The sequence below is a fragment of the Ptiloglossa arizonensis genome, chromosome 3 (assembly GCF_051014685.1).
Source record: "Ptiloglossa arizonensis isolate GNS036 chromosome 3, iyPtiAriz1_principal, whole genome shotgun sequence".
Lineage (NCBI taxonomy): Eukaryota > Metazoa > Arthropoda > Insecta > Hymenoptera > Colletidae > Ptiloglossa > Ptiloglossa arizonensis.
Window position 1 is genome coordinate 21265790 of NC_135050.1, and position 26959 is coordinate 21292748.

Sequence of the window (26959 nt, forward strand, 5' to 3'; positions counted from 1 at the left end):
ATTGTTATTTTTGTTCTTATGAATGTATATATTAACGAAAATTTCCCAATATCGTTGACTATATAAGTAAAGTATTAATGATAATATTCTGATAGATTAGTGGAATAAAAATACATTTTATTTTCACACCTTGATTCTCTAGAAAGTATATATACAGTATCTGTATCATTATTCGATATCTTCACAGTTGATTTATATATATTTATATTTATAAAACTAATATAATATTGAGAACAAGTAGGCAGAGTACACCCCACTGAAGGGCTGACACTGTGTCACAGACTTTAGGACAAGGCCACTCAGAAACACACCCACCTGTTCTAGAATTATACACCTCCGCATTCATAGCGCACAACTTATAAGGGACGGAGCTAAAATGCATACAATTATACTGATAATATACTTACTGGTATGTTATGATATTTATGATCTTAAGAGAAATTCAGGAAAAATATAATAAAACACATTTCTTCACTTACTCAGCCAAAATACTAGATTTTTTCGTAGTAGAGCTAACCGCGCTTAAAAAACTATGTGTTCATATAATATTATTACAATAAAGTAAATTAAATACAATTAAGTACAACTGTACCTTAACTTCATTTACATAAAATCTTGGAAAAGAATACTTGCAAGTAGAATCACTATTGCTACTCTTGACGCATTTTTTTTGCATATCGTATGGTTGAAACGTACACTTTTTGTCAAATATTTGCTTCACATAAAAGTGATATACTATGTATAAAAAGATACGATAATGTTTTCAAATGAGGTAATTTCATTCATACAATTTTTGAATTCATTAAATTATAAGAATTGAAATGAAGTTTCTTTAAACTCAATCTTATATTTTATATACCCCAATAAGTTATATAATAAAAAGGAATGTAAAAATACTTTTCTGTGTCGTAATTTTTATTCAAATTAACTTACTACTTCACGAAAAATATTTGTGTATGTTTCCTACCTAAATTGTACTCAATCACAATTGTAATTCTAATCAGTAACACAACAATAACGAATCGAAATTTATCTTTAATATCCTTTAAGGCAATATTAGAAAAAAAATATTATTTATAATAATTTGAAGTAATATTACATTGCAATATAAAATTACACTCTAATGGTTGTATGTATATAAAATATGATATACTTTTGAAGCAATATTTTCCAATATATCAATTTTTATGGAAATTTAATTTTTGTGACGAAAGGGAAAGACTCGTTCAATATAATTCCAAGTGATTAGATAAACATCTATGCGTGTAAAAATTAATACGCAATCAGAAATCAGCCCTCCAATGACATATACTCCAAATACATTCGAAATTGTATAAACACCACCCACAACAGACGTAATTAGGGTATAGCAAACGTACACGCTACATGTATATGCATTTATGTGTTACACCCCTCTCATCCAAAACAATTTCTTGAGAAAGAAGCAAAATTTTTCTATTAATTATTGACATGATAATTGTACCATAAACATATATAGTAATGAACCCCATTTTACACTCCTCATAATATAAATTTAATCACTTCTATGTCACTGCAATTATTTAAGTATTTACAAGGCAATCGCGTTCATTTATTACTTACAAATATAGGTAGAAAAGATCAATTATTACTGCAGGATATAAGTGCTTGTCGTTGATAATTGGGCAGCAACATTTTTAGTGACAAACATCTTTCACCAACATTTTTGAACGAGTTTAATAGTCTCTGTTGTGTATCTTTTTTGTATCCACTTTTTAAACTATTCTACACGTGAAATTATACATTAAATTAGGAGCTGTAAGATTACAAATTCAACAGATCAAATAACAGTGTTGCATGTAATATTATTGTTCTATGTTTCTATATTCGATTAGACAAAATATTTACATGTCTCACATACATGCAGCATAGTACAAGAGAAATTTTACATTCCTTTCTTTGCTTTGAAATTTTATAACTTCATTCTGGTAATAAATTCTACTACTTTTGACAGATTTAAAAATGAATATCATACCATCTGCTCAACAAGCATTAATTTAAATTAATTACAAATGTATTCATATAATCAATGACACAAATAACGAATTTGTCAACAATATTTGTTTTAAAAACATTAGTTTTAAAAAATGTGAAAAACAATTATGTATTGTGCAACTTTTTTAAAATTCAAAAAATATTTTATTATGCTATTGTATCCAAAAGCATAAAATAAAGATATTAAAATACTTTTCACATTGAAACATATTTACAAAAATTGTACTTATGACAAATGACTGCAGGTTTACATTCTTCGTAAGTTTAAAATGTGACCTGTGAGCAGATGAAAAATATTTGTATGAGCGTTAAAAAAAAAACAAAATTCATTACGAATTTGTATCTTATTAAATTCGTATCATGTATGATGAAATACCGGTTCAACCAATTGAAAAGTTTTATCTCAAATGTGTCTTTCTACCAATGTTTCTTTTTACCCGATGAAAAGATGAAATTGGGTTTCAGTCTATTTCAGACTCAGTGACTTATTTAGACAGGCATATGTACAATTGTTTTTCTTAGTATATGTTGTCACTGTGATGTTAAGGGAGGAAAATTATTTACTTCTGTTTGTTCCAAGACTGGTCCTGCTGGTCCAGTATACGAGACACGTAATCTCATTCTTAGAGGTACCTAGATTACAAGAAAGTATATTATGAGTGCCAAACCATTATTATATTATTTAAATACAGCATATCATAGAAACATACTTTATTCATATTTGTAACTTTCAGTGTTTGAGTAACTTGCCCAGAAGGAGGAATGACTGTGCTTGATGGAGACAACATTTGTAGTTGGAATGTCTGAAAATAAAAAACTTAGTTTCGTCACTATTTGTCATTTATAGAAATGAAAATATTAAATGATCCTACCTTAGGAACTGCCGCTTGAAACAGAAAGTCAGTCAGTATAGCATTTCCAAAATTCTGAGCCGACATGTTTATAATTAATAAATCAGTAATATCTGGTGGTCTTTCTAATCTGAAGGTTATTTTAAGTCCTGCTTTGTCCAATACAATCATGGTAGGTGTATCTAAAATTACAAAATAAAATACCATCTATATTTCCTCATTTACAATAAACAGTAAATATGTATTTCATTAGTTTAAACAAACCAGTTTGAACTGACGATGAATTAAGTAAACCATCCACTAAAAAGTTGGTTGTGTTAGAGGGGCTGAATATTTGTGTTGGCGTTTGTGCCTGAGGTAGTGTAGATGTAGGCGTAGGTGTACTTAAATCCAAACTACCAAGTAAGTCCAAGAGGTCGTTATTATTTACTACAGCGGTTGAATTAGTAGGTGGACTTTTATTTGGCACTGTAGGTGTCATTCCTAAGTCAGTGGTTCCAAGCAAATCTAGAAGTGCACTCTATAACAGGCAAAGAAATTATATTTTATAAAATTTATGTAAATAGTTAAAATTATGTATGACTAAAATATTTCATAAATTATTTGATTTATATTACAAAATTTGTGTTCCTATAAACTTACTGAATCAGATGGTGGTGTACTCGCTTCTAAAGCTGTAGATTTTTCTTCTTCTGGTTCTGTTTCACCATTTACCAAACCAATAATACCATTAGCCTGTGGTCTTGCAGTTTCCATAGGGGGCATTCTTTCAAGCAATGCAGGACGTAAATGATCATACTTTCTGAACAATTGTGAGAATTCAATACCTCGTTGCTGCAATTCAATGTGTAAATTGCTTCCAAATGTATCAATTATTTGACGAATTTTTCTGCAACATGAAAACATTATTTACACCTATCAATAAGAAAAAAAAATATTATAATAAAAAATAATAATCCGACTTTTGGGTGATACTTACTCATTTCCCTTTTGGAATCTTGTGCTAAGTTTTGTGAGAGACAATAAGGTATACTGTTTTGTAACAACTGTATTTTGTGGACTCCATAATAACCTTTGATAGACATCAATAATTTCATCTTCTGTTAGCTAATAACAAAAAGATAAGAGTTATACAAGGTGTCCTACTCGAAACATGTCATCTAATTATCTTTATTGTAACTAAACATTTTTTAGGATGTAATTAGGTAGTCACAAAGGAAACAATTAGATATTCTGTTTTAAGTGGAATGCCCTGCACATTAAATTTATTCCATTCTTTTTGCTTTAGGTTAAATTTAGAAATTAAACTAAATTTATATACTATGTCATATAGAATAAAAATAGAAATTAAGTAAATTTGAAGAAAAACAAATAAAACACATATGTATATAACATACATTGACTGGAGCATCTACATCTTCTGATGGTGATCCATACAATAATAAATCGCCATATTCACCAATACACCATGTTGCTACTTGAGCCAATGGTTGTTTATCAGATGTGTCCTTTTCCAATGCTTTCCATAGTGCACTAACAGCATAGCCTTGCTGTGCCTGCGTTTCTGAAATTAACTGAATAGTACATGCTACCACATCATCTCGGACATAATTACCAGCCTGAAAAACAGCAAAAAATCATTAACAGAATTATGAACACAAATATAAATAAAAAAATAATATATAAAAGTAAAATAAATTACATACAGCAACAAGAACTTTGAACAATGTTTCAAGATGCCAACGTTTATTTGGTGCAAATCTCTCTGCAGACATTACTATATTGCTACTGCATTGAGCTTTAAATTCTGGATCAGCACGTTCCAAGAAAAGTAATAATTCTTTCATCATGTTTCTAATATTATTAGAATTTACAAGTGCAAAACTAAGTTCCATTGCTCGTCTTCGGATTGATACATCTGGATCTTTTAGACATTCCTGAAAAACAAAGAAGTAAAATATGTAAAATTTACTATATTGTATGTGTAAATATTAAAGACATAAACAATCTAAAAACATTACCAGAATTGTTGAACGATGTCTTTGTACTGCACTTGTCTCTACATAAACTGTTTTCAATAATGTATTCAAAGCAACATATCGAATATTCTTATCATTATTTAATAAAAATCGACCTAATATGTTCACTGCCAGAACTCTAAGTCCACTTTCTGATTTTATGTCCATAATAGATAGTACAGTTTCGTATAGTATCGTGTTTCCAACATTCTTACTAGTTTCTGTATTTGTTGCAACCTGTGCAAGTATATCATTCATTGCTTCAGATGCATCAATATCATTACGTCCCAAAATTCGCAAAAGACGTAATATTTTTACTTGAAGGAAAGGATCAGACACTCCTGATACATCATGTTCTGGAGAATATCCAGCTAGTATCAAATTCTTGAGAATTCTTACAAGATTTGGCACAATCTGGAAAAATGAATTTATTTCTATTTAATATGTTTCTTATTGGTTTCAGTTGCCACAAAAAAAGTTAAACGAAGAAATCTGAAAATATAAAACATAACAATAACAAAGTTTAATATAGTGACATTCATCATATTTATTACAATGCAATATTGTTCAATTTATAGAGAAGTAATATTTAATATTAAATACAGAGATAAAAGAAAATATATTTTCCTGTTTTGGAACAAGGTATACTCAACTAAACAAGAAAAATGAAGTTAGTAATATTGTAATATTTGTAAAAAAGGATTGCATTAAGATATCTGTAATACAATTTCATAGAAAATAATTATTGACAACTATACTTTGTAAAATTGAAAAATACACAATGGATGAAAAATTGCAGATAAAAATAGACACATTTTATGAATTTATTAATTTACTCATTCATTACATAATTAAAGCAAGTGTAAATGTATATAATACAATAGAAAAATTTAAGCAAAACCATAATATATGGAAAAATTTATTGTTTCTTTTTTTTCATTCTATGTATTTTATTAATACTTAAACAAGTATATTCTATATATGAAGAAAAAAATAATACTATAATTTCAATTTATAGTATCAAAAATAATTTCTAATTATCAGAATGTGTCTAATTTAAGGAATAAGTAAAATACTAAGAAAATATGTAAGTACTTAATGCTGATTTTAGAGAACTCAATGCTTAAAAATGTAATCAATATTAAGAATTATTTAATTTTTTTAATTGAAATAATTATAAAAAGTATAAAAACAATGATTCAATCATATTTCTAAATGTTGTTTACATTACACTATATCTTCAAAATTCATGCATATATTTTCATTTTACATAAGTTTAGGAAGTATAACGAAGCAATTAACGCAAGCAATTAAATAATGACAATGAAAAGATTATATAAAGTAAAAGAAAAGAATGAAGTCCATAATAAGCATAACATGCAAACATATGAAGGATGCTTGTATGCATTTTACCTCTCGATGGCCGCATTCCTAAAGAAGACAAAACCATACTTATATTATAAGTATCATTATGAGCAGAAATTATTAATTAAACAATTTGAAATTACATTTATCGCATATATTTCGAATTTAGAAGTTAGTTAAGAGTTTCCATAAAACATTAAATTTATATTAAAATGTTTATTTCCTATTAGTATTGAATGTCATTATTAATGGAAAATAATATATCATTTCTCTTAGTTGTTAGATTTAATACCATTAATTAAATAAATTTACATCAAATTATAGACTACATTCCTTTCTATCATTCTTTTATAATAATTTTACTTTACTCGAATGAAGAAAGTTTTACTAATGCTATTAATTCAATGCTTTGTTAGATGTTAATGCTACTACAATCTAGACTGCAACTATCAGACTAGTGGACTAGAAATGACAACATCAAAGAACTTAAACTCTGTTGAAAAAAAAATATAATCTTCTTTGATGCAATGATGTAAAACCTTTTAATAATGTTCTAGACATCTAAATACTCTACTGTTCTTTGTATCAATACAGATATTTCTTTTTTTTTTATCAATACATATAAAACTTACCTTCTTAAAATGGTTTAATGTATCAACACTGTTTTCACACATTTCTGTGATAAGTGTAACTCCTGTAATTAATACACCGTGGTTTTTTTCTGTAATCAAACTGCGAGTAGCAGGTAGAAACATTTCCATCAATTCTGGTACACGTCTAATAATTCTAAATGCACAAAGAGCTGCTTTTTTACGAATATACGCGTTTGGTGATTTCATCAGCCTTTCAACTTCAGATGCCAAATCTCTTGCCATTTCTGGTGATGCAATTGCACCCAAAGTACACAATGCTAAACCAATAACAAATTGGGTTGAACTATTTAAATCACTGTAAGAAAAATGTTTTAAGTTATCATTTTTGTAGATACTTGAAACGAATTAAAATTATAGAAATCTTACTTTTTTAAACAATTTGTAATTAGAAGATGAACATCTTGTCGTTCATCTAAAAGTAACATTGCACCTAAATAACCAATTCGTTTATCTGTAAACCTTGGAGATGCAATGAGTTTTAAACATTCTAGTTGACCAAAATGAGCTGGATATCTACAAATTTAATCAACATTTTATTTTTGATAGAAACAAACTGATTAAAATATTTTTACAAATAATATTGAATATGGTAAGAAAATTTGATACAAACCCAAGCATATGAATGTATAAGAGTTTTGCAATATTGCGACATCTCCATACACTATCTTCTTCTCTAAATGTTGAGCGAATATATGCACATTCTTTATTAACAACTGTCCTCTCTTCTGCCGCAGTTCGTGCAGCTCTTATTTGTCTGATGAGATCCCTTAATCGTGTTGGTGCAGGCATTCTAACTGTTGAAACTTTTAAATTACAAATATGTTATCAATTTTAGTTAGTGTTAGTAAGGTTTAATGAGTTAAATGCTCAAGCTATGAATAATAATCATAGTGAAAATTAAATTTCATGAGAACAGCAAGCAATTGCATAAATAAAATAGTAAGTTATAGGACATTAAAATCACAAATTATATTACAAACATTAAACAGTATGATACTGAAAGATATATGTAATATACTTTAACTATACAAATAAATATAATAATCATACACTTTACTTTCAGTTTTTATACATTAATAAATCACTACTATATTTTGATATTACATATAAGTTTATAATAGAAAAATTCGTTGTAATTACTGAAATGTTTAAAGTATTGAAAAGTACATAAAATACTTATAATAAAATTTTACATTACTACTTTTTCAAATACAACTTTTCATAAAATATTTTACAATTTATATCTTGAATTTTGTTCTGCTTTCATACAAAAATATAAAAAAATGATCAGAATATAATTAAAATTGTAAGTTGTCATTATTTTATAAATATTATATAAACAAAATTAATATTACATATTTACTATACAAAAATAATAAATTTATCACTAATCAACCATTACTGTATTTTCTGTTAAACTTAAATATGGTTAACATAGTTATTTCATTAATGTAGTTTATGCATAGAAATACTAATATTATTATCTACACCAGTTATTTAAATAAAATGTGAATTATATCATTAAGTAATGCAAAAATATTTTGGAAATTTATAATTTATATTTTGGTCAATAAATGTTAAGAATAAAACAAATATAATTGTAATATATAATGTCCAAAAAATGTATATGCAAAGTAACAAAAGTAAGCAGGGAATATTAAATATTGTAGGAATTAATAAAAATAATCATTGTTTTGTAAATGTTACACTTACCTCTTTCCACTGCTTCATTAAAAGCTTGTTTTATGGAGGCCATGTTAAAGGCAGGGTTAAACCTGTAATGTACACACCCATGCTATTTTATACATACAAACCATTTACATACCATTTTCTTTGTTGTGCAATGACACCTGTGATCTGATTTCAATTGTTATTTCTTATTTACTTTGGAAAAGCAATACTTTATATAACACTATACATAAATAACTAACCAAATAATGTACTCTTTATCATTGCAATGGCAACAAACTGATTCTTTAATTGAAATGTAATAGCAATAACTTTACTAAAAATACTTAGGTGTTAGAAGATGTATAAGAAATCAATAAATGTTTATGCAACAGTTACAATAACAATAGTGATAGTTACTGCTATTAATTGATATTATTCATGAAAGATTTCTGTAATGTTAGAAATTTTATATTACCCATGTTCTGAACCATTCATGGTTTCTCAGCGTAGTTTTCAACTGTATATGATGAGCTTCAGTTATATGAATGAAGTATAGATGAATACGGAACACGAACTGTTTGCTTCCTATTGGGAAAAGGTGACAATTATGGAATATTCTAAAAAATTATTTTCAAAACTCTTACAAAACTATTGCTATCACACAAGTTAAATAAATATAAGTTAATGTTCTCCGTCTTGTACAAATTATTAATATTAATTTAAAAATCATTCGTATATCAACTTAAAATCAAATTTTGTTACTAATTTCAAATTATTTCTCTAAATTATTGCCTCCAAGTTGATAATGTATATTGTTAGATTAAATACAATGACTCCAATTGTATGTACATATTGAAAAGTGCTATGAAGTATAAATATGTACTTTGATATACTTTCGAGTAAAAGAATTAATATTTTTATTTTAAATCATAATTTTTTATTTTTATATATACAAAGAAGTTTCCAAATTAAAAAGAATCAACTTCTGAATAAAGTTGTTTAAAAACTATTACATCTGTGATTTAATATGAAATATATTTATAACTAAATTTGTCATTGACTTTGAAATTATACAATGAAAAACAGTATATTGTGAAAGTGGGAAAAATAATTTAAGTAAATAAGTTCCATTAGTGAGCGGAGAGCATAAACTTAATGTTCCATTATTTTTTTAATGCATCAGAAACGTGCGGTAACACATAAAATAACCGGTCTCACTGACGAAATCTAAGCACTCGATCAAATGTGTTTGCAAAGCATGCAATGGATATTACCTAGTTTTTTTGAATGTCATTCGACCACGAATTCACGTGTTATAAAAACGCGTCGCGGTCGCACGCTCGCACAAGTCGACAGCATATTGTAAAATGTGTAAACCGGTTATATAAAGGATTCGTTCGCATTGAAGGGCATCGAACCAAGGGTTAGTTTTGTAGCTGTCAAACAGTACCAAGTCAAGGACGTTGTTTTCAGGAAACTCAAGTCCGGAAATTGAGCGACGTTTACGACGTACGTATGAGACGGCACGAAGGCGCGTCGTGTGTACCGTTGTCGTGTCGCCCACCGTTTACACGCAAGTCGTATGACAAATACGGCGAGAAATGCCTCGCCTCCCAGGGCGCGAGTCGTGCGCCCTCACTCACTTTTGCATAGCTATCCTGCACCTGGGTATATCGGCCTGTATTGGTTTGTATATACACGTTGCATTCCGGGAACTTTCTTCCAAACTTGATTTCATACGATCAACAATACGTACCGTGCAAAACTTTGATTCACAACGAGGGGCTAATCAACTCCGGAAAAAAACCATAGACATAATTAAACTATTCACAGTCGTCTAGCCTATCGCGCGATACTCTCCTCGATAGATCGCGGTATTCGTGCACCAAAAAACAAGATGGCTACCCATTGTTACTGACGTTGTTCCTGATAATACTGACATTTCGGTGTATGTTATCATGACCGATTTTCATATCATATGTATTCTATGATTAGGAACATCAATGAATAGAACCACTGATTATTATTCTTTTATGGATATCATGTTATTCCATTTGTTTGTAATTATAATCGCCGGTCTCTTATTTACACTTTTGCTCAACGTAGTGAATATTACCGATGTTTGTTCTAAAGCGCGAAATTCATACTGTTTTGTAAGAAAAAATTTATACGATCCATTTGTTTTCTATCTCAATAAGATAATCAGTTCTTTGAAGTATTTTTAATGATGCAACGGTTCCTTTGTTATAAATAGACAATATATATATATATATATATATATATATATATATATGATACGAGTGTCATTGCACAATTATTGTTAAAAATAGTAAGAGCGTAACATATATCATATATATGATACGTTAAAATGACCTAATATGAATGTACTTTTTCTATTTTATTCACACGGGATATTTAAAAAAACTACATTAAATAATTTACGATATAATTATTATAAGGCACAGGAACAGAATAATTATTTTAAGGAATATGTAAATGCAATTCCGTGATATTTTTCGAAAAATAACATTTTAACTATATTATTAATGTAATATATAATAATTATAATCATAAAAAGATAGTCATATAATTACATATATAATTCATTAGTGTTTAAAAAACTTGGATTTTCTTTATACAAAGAATTAGAATTGTTCAGATAATCACCTTCTGTTCAATTCTGGTGGTAAAATGCTCCAATCCTCGGAATCATAGAAAGACCACATGATGCACTAAATCTTAATAAACAAGAAATTCAGCACAAAGACTTAATGCTAAAATTACAATCCATATATTATTCAGCATATACTTGTACTACCAGTTTTGTAGACTTTATCACCAACATAACAGAATATGAGGCAAGGTATTGGTATTATCTCTTATCTCAGCTACTACCTTGATAGCAGCAGTACAGACAAGTTATGTTACCAAAATCATTGGGAAATCTATTAATTATATTAAATCTTAAAATTAGATCTTAAAGCTTAATCTGATTTAATTACAATTAAGATATAAGTCATAAAAGATGATAAATTATTAATATTTAGGAATTAATTGCATTGTATAGTAGTTATCATAATTAATGTTAATAATAATTTAATTTAAATATAAAAAAATTAATTTCTAAAAGATAATAAAATTACTGACAATATGGCAGCATTTTTTGTTCTCAAAGGTAGAAATCAATTCTTACAAAATTATTTAACTAGTACAAATTAGAAAACAAAATTTATTGATAAAAATGTAGTTGCTTCTAATATAAATGTACACATTTTATACATTTAAATACTGTCGACAGAATAATCTATATTTTAAAACAATGTAGGAATGTAATATTAAGACAAACAACTGTCGTTCTGATTACGAGGTGGCCGAACATCATTGTTTCTCTTGACACAGTCCACGAGCCAGTGAATGCCTTCATCTACACCATCCCTTTTATATCATACAAATAATTATTTAAAACAATTGTTGCAAATAATTTTCATATGCTTCATAGTATAGCCCGTCTCATGCAAAATATTCAATCATTTATATCACACATACTTTTTTACTTTGTAAGAATTACTACCAAGACTAAGAACTGACTGTATGATAAATAAATTCAAAGATATTCTACTATCTTTTATATAAAATTGATAAAAAGAATTATATTAAATCAAAATGTAAATAAATTAAAAATTCTAAAAATACAAGTGAAACTATTTTGAATCTGTATTTGTAATATTGTTACTTCACAAATACATTCTAAATGTAAAAAGATTCTAAAGTACGTAATAGTAATTATATAAAGATAATGATAATTATACACTTGTTATTTTGAAATAAATTCTTTATATAACATTTATCTATATATAATAGAATAAAATTTCATACTTGCAAATAGATATCTATTTATATTTCTATAAAAATTATTGAGAGAATTCATTTTATACATTAGAGAAGATACAGTAAGCATTTACTTGACAAAAAAATGGTATACATTAATAATTAACCTATTGCATATATTTGTAGTATAAAATAATTGAATTATTCAAACAGAACTGAATTATTCATATTAATGTTTTTCTCTATCATGGATTATGTATACAGCATTAAAGATGTCATTATACTACAAACAGTAATTCATAATAAAAGAAATACTGTCGATTAAAAGATTAAAATATTATTAATATTTTACTTGTATTTTGCTTGAATTGTCCACAGAAATATAAAACTTACAATAAATCTTTAATAAGTATCAAATATGTATTTCTCTACAAGTATATACTTATTTTACTGCTGTATTTTATTACTGAAGTATTTTGTTACCAAAATATTTGTTTGTATTGTGTTACATAACTAATTAAAAAAAATTATTATTTGATATAATAATTTTAGTTACTCTATCTGATTATAAAGAGGGCGCCATGTTATGAAGCATAACATTTTTATATCTTAAATATAAGTTGTTACTATATATATATATAATACAGTTTATAGGGTAAATTTTTTCTAATGTTGCAGTTATAAAACAAATTTTATGAAATTTGTGTGCAATTTAAATGTATGATGGAAAGAATATATATGTAATTTATGGAACATACAATAGAATTGTACTACACACAAATACAATTTGTTCAACTATAATAAAATAAATATATAATTAAGCATTCAAAATTATTAAATTCATATATATAAAAATTTAATTATGAAAATAAATGAAATATCTAAAAATATACTTGTATAATATGTGTTACTTAAATATAAATGTAATATTTTTTAAATTAAATTAAATTAAATATTTTCGTTGCAACGAGTGTAAGAATTTACATACCCATTTAAAGCAGAAACAGGCATTACCATGCAATCTCTTCGACCAATCAAATGTGCATTTTGATTAAAAATTGGTTTTACTTCTCTAACACCCATGCAATCAGGCACATCCTGTTTATTTGCTAGAACTAAAAGGGGTACACCTATTAGGTGTTCTGATGATATAACTCTATCTGCAATAAAATATAAATATTCTTTTAATGAAATATTAAAATGATATATAATATACAATGTTTTTTTTTATACTTTACCAAAAGTTTCCTTAGATTCGGGTATTTTTTCACGATCTGATGAATCAACAATATAAATCACTGCATGTGATTCTGCATAATACTACAAATATGAAAAAATCTATGTTTTGAAAAATAATGCTTGACATATTAAAATATCTAATAATATGTGTTACATAAACATGAGATAAAAGGTATAATACTATAAAATATAAAGAGGAATATTATTTACTTTATCCCATAATGATCGAAGCTCTTCTTGTCCACCAAGATCCCAAAAGTTAAAACGAACACCAGCAATATCAATTTTTCCAATATTTAAGCCAACTGTGGTTGTGATTTTGCTAGGGTTCATACCCTTATAATTTTTTGTAAATTTTGTTTTTGCCGCTTCCAAATATGTCTACAGTACAAAAATCACTAAGAAACAAATTTATGTTAAAGATTTAACCTCAACTGTACAAAGTTTATAATTCTTACCGTTTTTCCAGCATTGTCAAGTCCTAATATTAATATGAAATATTCATCTTTTTGCATAAGATATTTATAAAACCCATGCAAAAGTGTGTACATTTCAAGCTATTTAAATATTCAAAAATGTGTTTTTCATATTGTTTACATATTATGCTCACAAAAACATATATTCGTCCATGACAGATCATCTATTCCACTATTCTATCTTACACGTGTTTACGTGTATTACTAGAAAATAGTATAAAAGTAGAATTTGCGATGTTAGCTAATTAAATAAGTGTCCGCATATAATTCATTTTTTTCTATTTTCTTATTTAAAAATTTACAAAAATTTGACAAATTACATTTTGTTTTATTTTTATTTTGAATGATTGAAAATATATTTAAATTAAAAATTAATATGTAACCCTACATATATTTATATTCAAGGAATGTTTAAGAGTTATAACCAGTAATGATATGGTTAGAATTCTGTGGCTGTACTAGACGGCGCTTCATTAATGAGGTTCCATAATAATATAATTAAGTTAAGGTATCTAGTATATACTGTTCAGTACAGTATGGTACAGTACAGTTTGTAAAAGCGTACGAACGGCATGTCAGAATTAAAATGGATTTTTATTTTAATACTTCAAACGATTTTCATTGCAAGTACAGTTGGTTCGACGGGAGATAGGTCACAATTTTACAATTTATGTCTTGCAAAATGTCGTGACAGCAATTGTGAAAGCGGTACGCATTTCCTATAATGTATTATACATGATAAAATACTACTCTTTAAAACTTAATTTTTATAATTTATACAGTTATTATTACAAATTTCATACTTATCGAATTTAAGAAATTCGTTAATTTGTATTTTTAATGTAAGTTTCTTATAACTTTTATTTTAATTAGACATAATAACAATTCATTATGAATTTTTGACAAAAAACTTTTCATATATTAACTGCAAAAGGATTTACCAATATTTCAAGTTATGTTATTTATATTATTTAAAAATAAAAGCATAATAAGTATTTTAGTTATTTATATTTAATTTTACATTTTTATGAAACAGTTGATGTTGATGTTTTTATTGATATTTGTAGATGAAGACTTTAAAGTTCAACCTTCTATACCATTAAGAGTGCTTATGTGGTCTTGTAAAGAGGACTGTAGTTATGGTTGCATTTGGGAAACAGTTAATTATTTTACTTCTCATGGTTTAAATGTTCCTCAGTTTCATGGAAAGGTATGCTATTTATTTGATACTATGTATATATAACAAAATTATAATAGTTAATTTATTATAGAAGTAATAGTGGATTTTTATTTCAGTGGCCATTTATTCGCTTGTTTGGATGTCAGGAACCTGCTTCTGTTATATTTTCTATACTAAATTTTTATGCTCATATTACCATGTATTGGAAATTTAAAAGAAAACTGAGGTCCAATGATCCCATGTTTTATATATGGTCTTATTTTAGTATGGTATATTTCTTTTTCATTAGATTTTTTACATAATCCAAATAATCCATTCCATTATTATATAAATATTCCTGTTTTATTATTATGGAAATTGAAGAAAATTTAATTTTAGATATGTATACATGGCTGGTTTTGGTCCGCTGTTTTTCATACACGTGACACTCCATTCACAGAAGTAATGGATTATTCTTGTGCATTTATTATGGTTCTTACATTATTATATTGTATGTTACTAAGGTAATAGGCAATGTTGATAAGTAGAACAGAATTTTAAACAAAAATTTAAAAAATATTTATTTAAATTTCTAATTCCAGAATAACATATAAGAATAATAAAATATTTGTTGTAATCACATGTGGGTATCTTAGTATTTTATATACACATTTATCTCATTTGTGGTCTGGTTATATTAATTATGATTATAATATGAAATTCAACATAGCTATAGGTAATTTTGTGTTCTTTTTTGCTTCATACAAAACAAATTTTGCACCAAATACTGAAATTATATTCAATTTAAAACACTTGCAGGATTTTTAACATTTATTATAACAATGATATGGTGGCATCGTAACCATAAAAAATTATCTTATATTCACTTGATTGGATGGTTTAATATATTAACTGTTCTTGTTACTATATTAGAAGTAGCAGACTTTGCGCCAATATTTTGGATATTTGATGCTCATTCTTTGTGGCATGCTAGTACAGCTCCTCTTACCATTTTGCTGTACAGGTATGTCTAACTAATAATCTCTTATTATATATTGATGTTAATTTTAGATTTTTGAATAATTTATGCATACACTATTTTCAGATTTATGATGGCAGATTGTGCTTATATGAAGACATACTATAGTAAATTGACATTAGACATTGATCACCACATACGATAAATCAATAATCTTAATATACTACATATATCTTGGTCATTATTTTATTAGCATAGGATGTTCAATCAAAAAGGTAACAATTCTACATGAAAAAGTAAATAGAAAATATAAATTCAACTTTTTTCAAATTAGATATTGTTTTCAAGAAAATCAATTTTGAAAACTCATCTAGTAGATGTGCACTTGATTATGTTTTGATCTAATAAATTTGGTTGCAGGCTATTTAATATACAATAAGAAAAGAACATTCACTATTTAAGAATTTTATTTCCTTTTTGCCTAGAGGTTCTTCTATATAAAGCATGAGAGATTGTTTTGCTTTTTCAGTAATGTTTGTTGGAATATCAATCTTTGTACTACTTAAATACAGTAGGAGTTATATGCACCTAATGCAAATTAAGTATACTGGTGTTTTTAGCCATATCAATAAAATAATACAAATTGAAAGTTCAGATTGTAAATGAAAATAATTTAGCAGAACCAGTGTAAATTATGATATTTATGTTTATGAATACAGACATAAACAAAAATATCCTTTAGTGAAATCATTATATCGACGCGTAGTTAAGCGTAGACATACTTAACAATTTCTTAAAATCGATTTTCTTGATAAGAAAGTGTTGTATAAAAAAAATATGCCTTGTTTAATACTTACTTTTTCACATAAAGGTACTTTTCTGGCTATATCACCTATGACAAAATGTTTTATACATAGAGTTTCATAATTATACTAATGATTCTTATGTAAGAATAAATTCATTGGCAATTTTCATACATCACTTGCAACAGAAATTGAAGATTTTCCTTAAATTGTAAAAAGTACTATTAAAAATATATTTGTTGACATCCCATTTATAATTTGAAAATTATTTGTATAGAGATTATTTTATGCATTATTTATTTGTGTATATGTAGTTAATTCATATTTTGAAAAATGTATTATCTACATGTATTTGAAAAATAATAAATATTAACAAATTTTATTAATTTGTATTTGAAGTATTTATTAGTCATGTTTGTAAAATAATATTTCTTTATGAAATGAAATTGACGAAATAAAAATTTGTTCCATAAATACTAATTAAATATATTTAAAATAAGCAGTACATAATAATAGATGAAGTAAAAAGTTTTGAGCGTTTTTCTTTTTATTTCGACGATGAAATTAACAAAGTTAGAATTTTCGGATTTAGATCAAATATGCGCCGTTTTGTTCGATAACTTTTGTCCATTTTGAAGGCAATTTCATAATTCCGCGATTGAAGAAGTCCTCGTCCCTATTGGTAAAATACTTGACCAGCTCATTTTCACAAGCCTCTTTCGAGGCCAGTTTTTTTATCATCAAGAAAATTTTGCAAATGCTTGAAAAAGGTGGTAATCGCTTGGTGCCAGGTCTGAGTTATATGGCGGGTGCGATATAACCTCCCATCCAAGCTCTCGGAGTTTCTGGCGCGTCGTTAAAGATGTGTGCTGCCTGACGTTGCTCGATGGAACACAACATTCTTCCTATTGGCCAATTCTGGACGCTTCTCGTCGATCGCCTGCTTCAATCTGGTCAGTTGTTGACAATATAGGTCCGAATTGAGTGGTTGACCCGATGGGAGCAGCTCATAATGAAGGATTCCCTTCCAATCCCATCAAACATACAGCGAAACCTTGGCGATCGTTTGGGTCGGCTCACCGCGATTGGACCATGATCTTTATCGTCTGTTGTTCTCGTATGTGACCCATTTTTCATCCCCAGTCACCATCCGCTTTAAAAATGGATCGATTTCGTTACGCTTCAGCAAAGAATCGCAGGCATCAATTCGCTCCAAAAGGTTCTTTTGCGTCAATCGTGTGGCACCCAACATAGAACTTCTTCGTGAGACTAGCCTTATGCAAATGGTTCCAAACGATTTTCTGGCTAATTTTCAGTTCCTGGGCAATGGAATAAGTGGTCACATGCCGGTCTGACTCGACGATTTTCATGATTTTATCAACATTTTCGACGATTGGAACGGAAGCATTGGAACCACCGCTTTGCTGTTGGATTCGATACTGTATTGGGTCCATAAACAGCAAAAATTTTGTTGGCCTTCTGCTCCGCTTTTTCCCTTTGGTCGTAGTGGTACTGAAGAATGTATCGAATTTTCCCTTTTTTTACCTTCATTTTGAAACGCTCTAACACACAACTGAATTCACTAAACACAAAACTGTCAGAGAACTTTTTTTAAAGTGTTATGTCATCTTTAAGTTGCAGTATAGAATGACAAGATGCAACGTATACATCGTGAGATATAGCTCACTAAAACCATCTAACAAAAAAACCCTCAAAACTTTTTATTTTACTCATTATATTTTGCTTATAAAAGTATATACTCGTATAATATATCAAAGTACAAGTAATTCTGAACACTTTTATATAATTACTATATATGTTGATTATAACATTTTGATTACAACAAATTATATAATTTGAAATTAAATAAAGTATAAAATATAACATTATATTACGTTTATAATACAAAAATAGAGTGAAAAAATGTCTGAATTACAAAATTTTTACCCTATATTTGTTTACATTCAATTTTTGAAATTGCAATATACAGTTACATTTCATTGTATAGATGGTACTAGTAATGTGAGTAATAAAATATTTTTATTAAATATAAATTGTTAAACACACTTTTCTACTTTATTTTTCATTTTTGTAACTATATTTTACAGGGCAGTATTAATTTTTACTGGTAATGGAATATAAATTACCAACAGATATTATGTAAATTATCTTAATGTTACTAAAATAGTTAATTATGTTGATATTTTAGTATGTGGATATAAAGCTATTAATAAGTTGTAATTTACCAGTTGAAAAATCCAGTAGATTATACTCAGTTTAACATTTGATATCAAATTTAAACATTTTTGAAAATTAAAACTTATCTTGTTCATACATGACATGATGTTCTTAAATATTTATGTATCATTAACATTTCAGAATATATAAATACTTTGAGGAATGTGTTTTATTGTAAGAGAGTAACACAATGTTTTTTATCATACTTAAATCATTGATTGACTGATGAAATAATAAATTTTAAGTACTTGTTTAAACATTCAAACTATTTTTATGACTTAATATAATTAAATATGTACATAATGTTATGATCATTAAGATGATATTTATTATAATATAAAGGCACGTTTATATAAAAAAAAATTTGCATGTACCTTGTGAACTTGTGCGTTTATATGAATGTGTGAATTAAGCAGTATTATTGTCAAGAAGTAATTCTTTGTTCTGTTTGAATTCTTATTCATTTTAATTAGTTTGAAATAGTAAAATATAATAATAAAAATGTATAAAGCTGTATCAGTATATTAAATGCAAAAATATCATATAATGATAAAGTCAACAATGGCACAAAAGTATGTACGAACAGTAGTCATATTTGTGAATGTAATTATGAACGCGATATTATGAAATGATAAATGTGCATATATATTAAAAAGTCTCATTGATAAAATTTCGTACCTTTTTTAAAAAAAATATATCTACAAATAAGTCAATATATCACAATATCGATTTAAAACTTCTTGCATTTAGTTGCTTAAACGTTTGTTACTTTTCATTGTAAGTACTCTAAATGTAAGTAATCATGATAGTTATGAAAAAGGACTTTAAGTATGTATTTAACACACATTTGTGTTACGATGTTTAGCGTTTGAATAACGCTTCACTTTCTGGATTGTCATCTTTGTGTTTCTCGAGATTTCCAGACAAAGTGGGATCTGGTCGCCGTCTCTTAAAGAATCCAAGTTTTCGGAGAACCAATGTAAGTAAAATGAATAACAACAAACCTGCTGCCACAGCCACTATGATAACCCAAATTGGTACAGGTTCAGCATCTTGTTGATCAAGAAGATCTGGATACACAATCGTCTCAGCCTACATATTGAAATATCATTATACAACTTTTAAAGAAATTAAATTAATATTCCAAATTGATGACACCAAAAAGAATACTTGCAATTGCATGATCATCTTTCAAATTTTCTTGTTGTATAACAACATTTGATGGTATAATTATTCTTGCATTAGAACCTATTTTTACTTGATCCACTTTTGGATAGTCTTCTACAAGAGTAGAATTCCATAACCTGAAGTAGGTAGAAATATATTTAATTCGGTAAATTATCGAAATTAAATACTAATAACAGAAAGAATACATTTCTACATTCGTACACAATATCAATTATTACCTTGCTTTAACAGTTATGATTGCTTCCTGTTTCCTTTGTAAATTATATATAAAGCATGTAATATCAAAACATTTTGCAGTTCCCGCTTTACAATTCTACAATAAAGTAAAATTATAATAATTTTGAATAAATAATTTTAAATTATATTTTTTTATATACACCCCTACCATTGAAACTACTTGACGTCTATGACCATCCTTATCAATGATAGTTCGAGTGTTGACAACTTTTTCTGTGTCCCTTCTCGTTCTTACGTGATTAGTATGATTATATAATGTAGGAGGAGTAGATATTACAGATTGGAAAACATCTATATCATCATAACTAATACTGTCTTGTAACTTTAATGGATTAACCACATGTTCTGGTGGTAGTATACATTCACCATCACCTAAGGCTGGAAATATAATGAATGCCATTTTATGATTACAATTTTACTTATGAACAAACACGACACTAATTTAATTTTATGCAATAAAAAATATAAAATCTCACCTTGAACAGTTGGCAGTTCTTCTAGGTACAAAAGCCATTTTCCATGAGCTTTATCATTTGCCACCTCATAAGGCCACGAAATGCGAATTTCTAAGCTACTTACTCTCCATGGACCTTCATTAAATACTTCATAAATATGTGAAACTTTAGGTCCTACTTCGTTTAAATGTTTCACAGCTGATTCACCTATAACTGGTCCACCATAAAAAGCCCATTGAATTTTTGCACTCCTATAATTTTTATAATTTGTTACCGTCGATTTGATTTTACAATAATCATACATTTTATTTAGTAATACAAATTGAAAGAAAATGTTACCCTTTAATTGATAATTCTGCCCGCTTTAGGACTGTTGCCCGCAACTTTGTAGGTTCTTTTTCTTTTATTTCTTTTGAAGTAGAATTTGCAAATATTACAAATCCTAATTGCGATTCATTGTCCTCCAATTCTTTAGGGTCAAATCGTACTTGTATATTTACCATTTTATCTTTCTTAAATGGATTTCCAATAGAACAAGCTACTAAAGTAGTATTATGTAAATTGCATATTACGGAATCATTACTTTTGCTGGCAATATAATTTAAGCTTTGAGAATGAACAATGAACAATTGAGCTTCATATGCCGATTCTCCAATATTAGATACATTTACATCTACTACAACTTCTTCCCTTTCACCCAATAGAAGTTCATAGAAATTTGGTTTCACAGAGGAAGCTTGAAATTAAATACATTATTAGTTTTCTTAAATTGGTTTACTATATGATTTTTAATTGATTTAATATTTACTATAATTCACATTAAGGTACATACCAGATAAATTTAATCGAGCTTTCACTTGTAGATCACTTTCACAAATATCGTTGTTGCCACAATCTTTTTGAAAGGTAGATTCAAACACACGCGCAGCTTCTTGTTGATTCAATATAGGATAATTCTTTATATCTGGTAATGGTTCCCCTTCAGTAGGCATTATTGGCTCTTCTTGTATTAGTGAATAGTTCAATCGAAATTTAATAGGTGATTGAATGTCACGCGTATTTTCCTAGAGAAACTCCAATATTTGTAAACTCAAATTCAATTAAAATGTATAAGCAGTATATTTATGTTTAATACTTTATAATTGATATTGTTACATTTTTTAGAAACAATACTTTTATTTTTACTACAATTACCTTCAAATAAACTATTTCTTTTTGACAATGTTCAAATTTTGTCGTATCTAAAGTAACTGTACGATTTATATAATGTGGTCGTGAATTACCAATTCCAAACCAAACTCTAGAGAATTTTTTAACCCCAGTATAAGTTTCAGCTTCGATATAATAATTCAATTTAAAATTTTGCATATCTTCCTCTTTTAAAAGAGATTCCGTTTTGCAACAAGCTTCAAACGAAAAACTGTAATAAATTAACTGTAGTTATATAAGAAAATAATTGTGAAGATAGTTTTTGTTTAAGGTTCCAATAAGTGACACTTACCATGTATGATTTGAATCAGGATCTTCTGTACATCCAAATCTATTAGGATCAATAGGTTCTATTTTTTCTTGGTATGTGCCATCTTTTTTCAAATAGCGAATATAAGTGGTGATATCAATAATCTTTTTCGAACGAAGAAGAGCTACAGCATCATTTTCATAAGCTCCTACTAATAAATCTGAATATCCATTTTGATCCATGTCAATTCCTCCACTCAATGAATAACCAAAAGTTTGTAATGGTTCTGGCATGTCATCTGCATGTATTACCTAAAAATTAATAAATTATAACTATATAAATAATTTTTTGCAGTGATATGAAATAAAGTAACACGGATAATACCTGTGACGGTACTGTAATTATTCCATTTTTAGAACCAAGGTATATATATACAGTTCCTTTCTTTTCATAAGGTGCTCCAACTGCAATATCTTCATATCCATCTTTATTTAAATCTCCTAGATTTGTCAATGCAAATCCAAATCTATAATTAAATTATGTAGTTATTAATACATATTTATCAATGAAAATATTCATAAATGTTTAGAAAATGCACCTTGATTCTTCACGGCCAACAAGTTTAACAGGTTTACTCTTTTCACCCTCCTTATAAGTTTTCTGTAATGCTGTATATATGTACACAGCACCTCCTTCTGCTTTGTTGAAATAAAATGGTGCTGCTACGATAAGATCAGTAATTCTAAAAAAAAATACATTATGAAAATAAAATAAAAATAAACTTAATTCAATTTATATGCTTAAGAATATGTATAAAATACTGTACTTGTCTCCATTAACGTCTGCAGAAGTAATTTCATATCCAAAACTTGAAGCAAATTGTTCACCATCCAAAATAAGAGCAATATCCATGTCCGGCTTAAAATCACGTTTTGTAAGTAGAACAACTTGACCTGTACCATTTGAACGTGGTGCCCCAGCAGCATAAGCTAATCCAGTACCAAAAAAATTTCCAACAGTAACTGACATTCCTATAAAGTTATCTTTCGTTTATTCGTTGTTTCCATAACAATGTATTAACATTTAAGTAAAATATGGAAAACGTGCCTAGGTAGCTATATTTATTAACAGGAGAAGAATCTTGCATTGGAGCATTATAAACTGTGTTATCTCTAGTTAAAAATTCATCTGAAATTGTAAAAAGGTACAAAGTTCCTCTCCAAGTGTGTGGGCCTGGTGTACCAATGACAACACGATCTTCCGAAGTAAGTACACCACTAGTGCCAGCTTGACAATATCCAAATTGTTCATGTGCTCTGAAACAGAGATAGAGTTTTACATTTAATTGTATAAAATAAAAAATAGAAATATTTATTTTCAACATAGTGGTCCAAAAAAAGTATTTGTTTCAGATGTATTCTATGTTAAAAATTTTATATTACTTATTTGTTGGTTTTCCAGAGCAAGGTTTCTTTAAATCTTGATATTTTAAATCTTGTGTTAATATATAACATTGTCCTTGACCCCATTGAGAATCTGCTGTTTTTACAATATGCCTATGTGCACAAACCTAGAAATTGATTAAATAGTCAAGCAATTAAATATTCCATAATACAAATAACATTCAAAGAAGTACATACCATTACTTTACCACCAACACCTTGACTACGAACTGTTACTCCTAACCATTGATTATTTTTTATTTCATCATTACCTGGTGGTACTAGGTCATCAGATTCGAAACCTAAAAAAATAAGAGCCACTTGTTAACTAATTGAAAACCATGATAATATTACTTAGCCATTTTTAAAATCACTTTCAATATTATTTCTTTTTTAATATAAATGCAGGTATCTCTAATCATTGATCTTATGTCATTTAGACTCATCGTTGTTTATTCCTTTCAGTTAATCAAATTATTTTTACCATTTCAAATGATAGAGCAATTTTATTCTATACATAGTATATATGTATTATATTCCATAAGTATTACAGTATTATTGTTTTACCTAACAATAATGGTTATATAATTATAATGTATGTATGAAGACAAAAGTAGATGTTATTGCACATGTTAGAAAGTAAAACTGTCCCTTTCTTAATTTTGTCAGAGTATAAATTGAAAAATAAAAAAACAAAATAAGCATTAAAAAGCAATTAAGCATTAAATTTCATGCTAAAATGAATAAAGAATATGCGCGAAAAAGCTATCAAATATTGGTAAAAGCAACTGGAAAGAAATGTTATTCATGGTAGTAAGTACAAGAACATATGATTTCTTTCTTGCTAAACATATCATTTAATGCAAAAACACAAACACATTAAGGCATTCCATGGTTAGTTAAATTTGTAAAAATATTTGTTAATTAAGTGTTTGTTACAACATTCTTTCAATTAATTTAATAATACAGTAAAATAATTTTTATATGATTTAATTCATCATGCTGATATAGGGATTATTGTAACAACTCAATGAAAATGTATGCATAATTGCAATAAAATATTTCATAAAAATTACAAAATTGCTCATTCAAATAACACCATTTATCGACTTACTTGTATCATACAGACCTCCTTCTGCTGCTCGTTAACCAACACATAATTTAACAAAAAAATAATCTCATTATGTGTACAACATAAAGTAAAGCTCAATAACTTAACAACTCTATAGAACATTAACATGAAAAATAACATGCACACCAAATTAATTAAAATTATGTAAAAATACTGTATTAAAACCAATTTTTTTATTCTTATACTTCAGTATATTCTAACATATGGATATACTTTAGTATAAGGATTAAATATTATATCATTTTATTATATATAAAATGATCTGAATGGAATATTTTGTATTCTTTCTAAATTTTAAAAAGTGTTAACCATATATATGTATACAGGCAGAAACTTTATCCACCTAAAAATTTGTTATTTTTGAACATGGAGAAGAATGTTACATATAAAAATTACATGGCATAAGCAGGAATATATTATGATAGCATTAGTTTCTTCAGAGTAGAAGCAGAGGTTGCACTAAAAAAAATGAAGTTGATCTTGAGATCTTTTCTACGCAGCCCCCCAAAAAAATCAATGCTATCATAATTATTCAATTCATATATATATATATATATATATATATAAATCAAAATTACAAAATTTGTATATATATGTAATTTTAGTAGAAGTAGATTTTATTTGTTTAAACTTTTTACAATTCTATGATTTAATTTGTTTTATTTGTTTAAATTTATAATTAAAGCTCTTAGTTTAAAAACATTTATATTGATGCAGATTAATGAAAAAAATAATTAAATAAAGAACATACTTGATCGTCCATCTGTGATCACTTGAATACAATCTTTTTTGTATGTTGTTAAAGGACATTGCCATAATGCACCAGATCTATTACTTTTTGGTTGTCTATTTTGGTCTAAAGGAGCACCAATTAACATCCTGTAAAATGCACAGTTTCAAAAGTTCTTAATAGAATTTCATAATTAAAATATATAACCGATATATAATATTTGCAATAAAATACAAATAATGAAATATATATTTATACAGATTATAAATATTATATAGTAAAAATATTTCATTTAACAGACTTTTTCTACTATTTACAATAAATATTATTTTATTATCTTTTATCAATCAAACTTAATTTTTATATCAATTATCACATAGATTATAACAGTATTAAAAAAAAAAAAATTATTATAACATTTAGTATATAGTGCAAATACATCACGTTATTAATACATTATAATTGTCATATAATGTTTACAGTAGTTTTAATTGTAATGAAAGCAAGTTGTAACTGTTACTTACCAACTTTTCGGTTTCTCTGTATCATCATCAAAAATTTCTTGATGTTCAGCTACGGAATAACCGAAATAAGACCCATTCAATCCTCTTTTGATAACAGGTATTCTTGGCTCTAAATTGAAAGTATAGACTAAGCATACGTTCAAAATGAACCAAGTTAATTGGTATCTTTTCATTTTTGGTTAACTTCAGTCGTTAAACATAGAGTTTACTGTTCGTAGGGCGTTATAGATGATTTTTAAACTTATTTGTGGCTTTATCGATAGCACTATTTTTGTATACGTTTCTTTACTTTATGACCATACCACTCATCTGTACCTTTTAAACAGGCACAGGATTCACCGGATCCACCCACGCAATTCAAGTATTTTTTAGTAAAAGCTATGTTTCGTTATTGTGTAGAGGGCAGCATCCGAAGGGTAGTGAAATATTATCTTACTGACAATCTGCAACAAAACTACGTTTGACTTTTTAGAGTTCA

The 26959-nt window shown here is 27.3% G+C and overlaps 4 protein-coding genes across 15 annotated transcripts; 1 reads left to right on the forward strand and 3 right to left on the reverse strand.

The window, feature by feature from the left end:
* Window positions 1–45: 45 nt before the first annotated feature.
* Ap-1gamma (adaptor protein complex 1, gamma subunit) lies at window positions 46–10699 on the reverse strand. Of its 9 annotated transcripts, none has more exons than XM_076307992.1 (16): window positions 10236–10699; window positions 9068–9177; window positions 8635–8696; window positions 7532–7715; window positions 7288–7434; window positions 6901–7216; window positions 6317–6334; window positions 4907–5317; window positions 4592–4822; window positions 4283–4504; window positions 3865–3992; window positions 3528–3774; window positions 3150–3405; window positions 2907–3067; window positions 2745–2837; window positions 46–2667 (listed from the first exon to the last, which is right to left on the reverse strand). In XM_076307992.1, the coding sequence occupies exons 2-16, from the start codon at window positions 9085–9087 to the stop codon at window positions 2566–2568; spliced, it is 2598 nt and encodes an 865-aa protein (XP_076164107.1). In that variant the 5' UTR covers window positions 9088–9177; window positions 10236–10699; the 3' UTR covers window positions 46–2565. The 9 variants fall into 9 exon arrangements, with proteins under 9 accessions (XP_076164107.1, XP_076164106.1, XP_076164115.1 ...); XM_076307991.1 differs by having other exon boundaries at window positions 7532–7724; XM_076307993.1 differs by lacking the exon at window positions 6317–6334 and having other exon boundaries at window positions 47–2667; window positions 7532–7724.
* Window positions 10700–11781: 1082 nt separating this feature from the next.
* On the reverse strand, window positions 11782–14558 carry Arfrp1 (ADP-ribosylation factor related protein 1). Its single transcript, XM_076306287.1, has 5 exons — window positions 14118–14558; window positions 13870–14040; window positions 13659–13740; window positions 13409–13580; window positions 11782–12027 (listed from the first exon to the last, which is right to left on the reverse strand). Exons 1-5 carry the CDS (start codon window positions 14208–14210, stop codon window positions 11928–11930), a joined length of 618 nt encoding a protein of 205 aa, XP_076162402.1. The 5' UTR covers window positions 14211–14558; the 3' UTR covers window positions 11782–11927.
* Window positions 14425–17290, forward strand: Pgap3 (Per1-like protein PGAP3). Of its 3 annotated transcripts, XR_012991353.1 has the most exons (8): window positions 14428–14843; window positions 15203–15345; window positions 15432–15584; window positions 15694–15818; window positions 15897–16030; window positions 16114–16318; window positions 16400–16548; window positions 16694–17285. XR_012991353.1 is itself a non-coding variant. In XM_076306286.1 (7 exons), exons 1-7 carry the CDS (start codon window positions 14708–14710, stop codon window positions 16476–16478), a joined length of 861 nt encoding a protein of 286 aa, XP_076162401.1. In that variant the 5' UTR covers window positions 14425–14707; the 3' UTR covers window positions 16479–17290. The 3 variants fall into 3 exon arrangements, 2 of the variants coding, with proteins under 2 accessions (XP_076162401.1, XP_076162400.1); XM_076306286.1 differs by having other exon boundaries at window positions 14425–14843; window positions 16228–16318; window positions 16400–17290; XM_076306285.1 differs by having other exon boundaries at window positions 16400–17287.
* Window positions 17291–20039: 2749 nt separating this feature from the next.
* Window positions 20040–26867, reverse strand: Mew (multiple edematous wings). Of its 2 annotated transcripts, XM_076306826.1 has the most exons (18): window positions 26482–26867; window positions 25979–26106; window positions 25210–25233; window positions 24294–24397; window positions 24096–24223; window positions 23761–23969; window positions 23480–23684; window positions 23252–23395; window positions 23038–23179; window positions 22696–22964; window positions 22389–22614; window positions 22027–22258; window positions 21534–21930; window positions 21216–21445; window positions 20888–21117; window positions 20721–20815; window positions 20489–20618; window positions 20040–20406 (listed from the first exon to the last, which is right to left on the reverse strand). In XM_076306826.1, the coding sequence occupies exons 1-18, from the start codon at window positions 26652–26654 to the stop codon at window positions 20176–20178; spliced, it is 3297 nt and encodes a 1098-aa protein (XP_076162941.1). In that variant the 5' UTR covers window positions 26655–26867; the 3' UTR covers window positions 20040–20175. The 2 variants fall into 2 exon arrangements, with proteins under 2 accessions (XP_076162941.1, XP_076162942.1); XM_076306827.1 differs by lacking the exon at window positions 25210–25233 and having other exon boundaries at window positions 26482–26866.
* Between the last annotated feature and the right edge of the window lie 92 nt (window positions 26868–26959).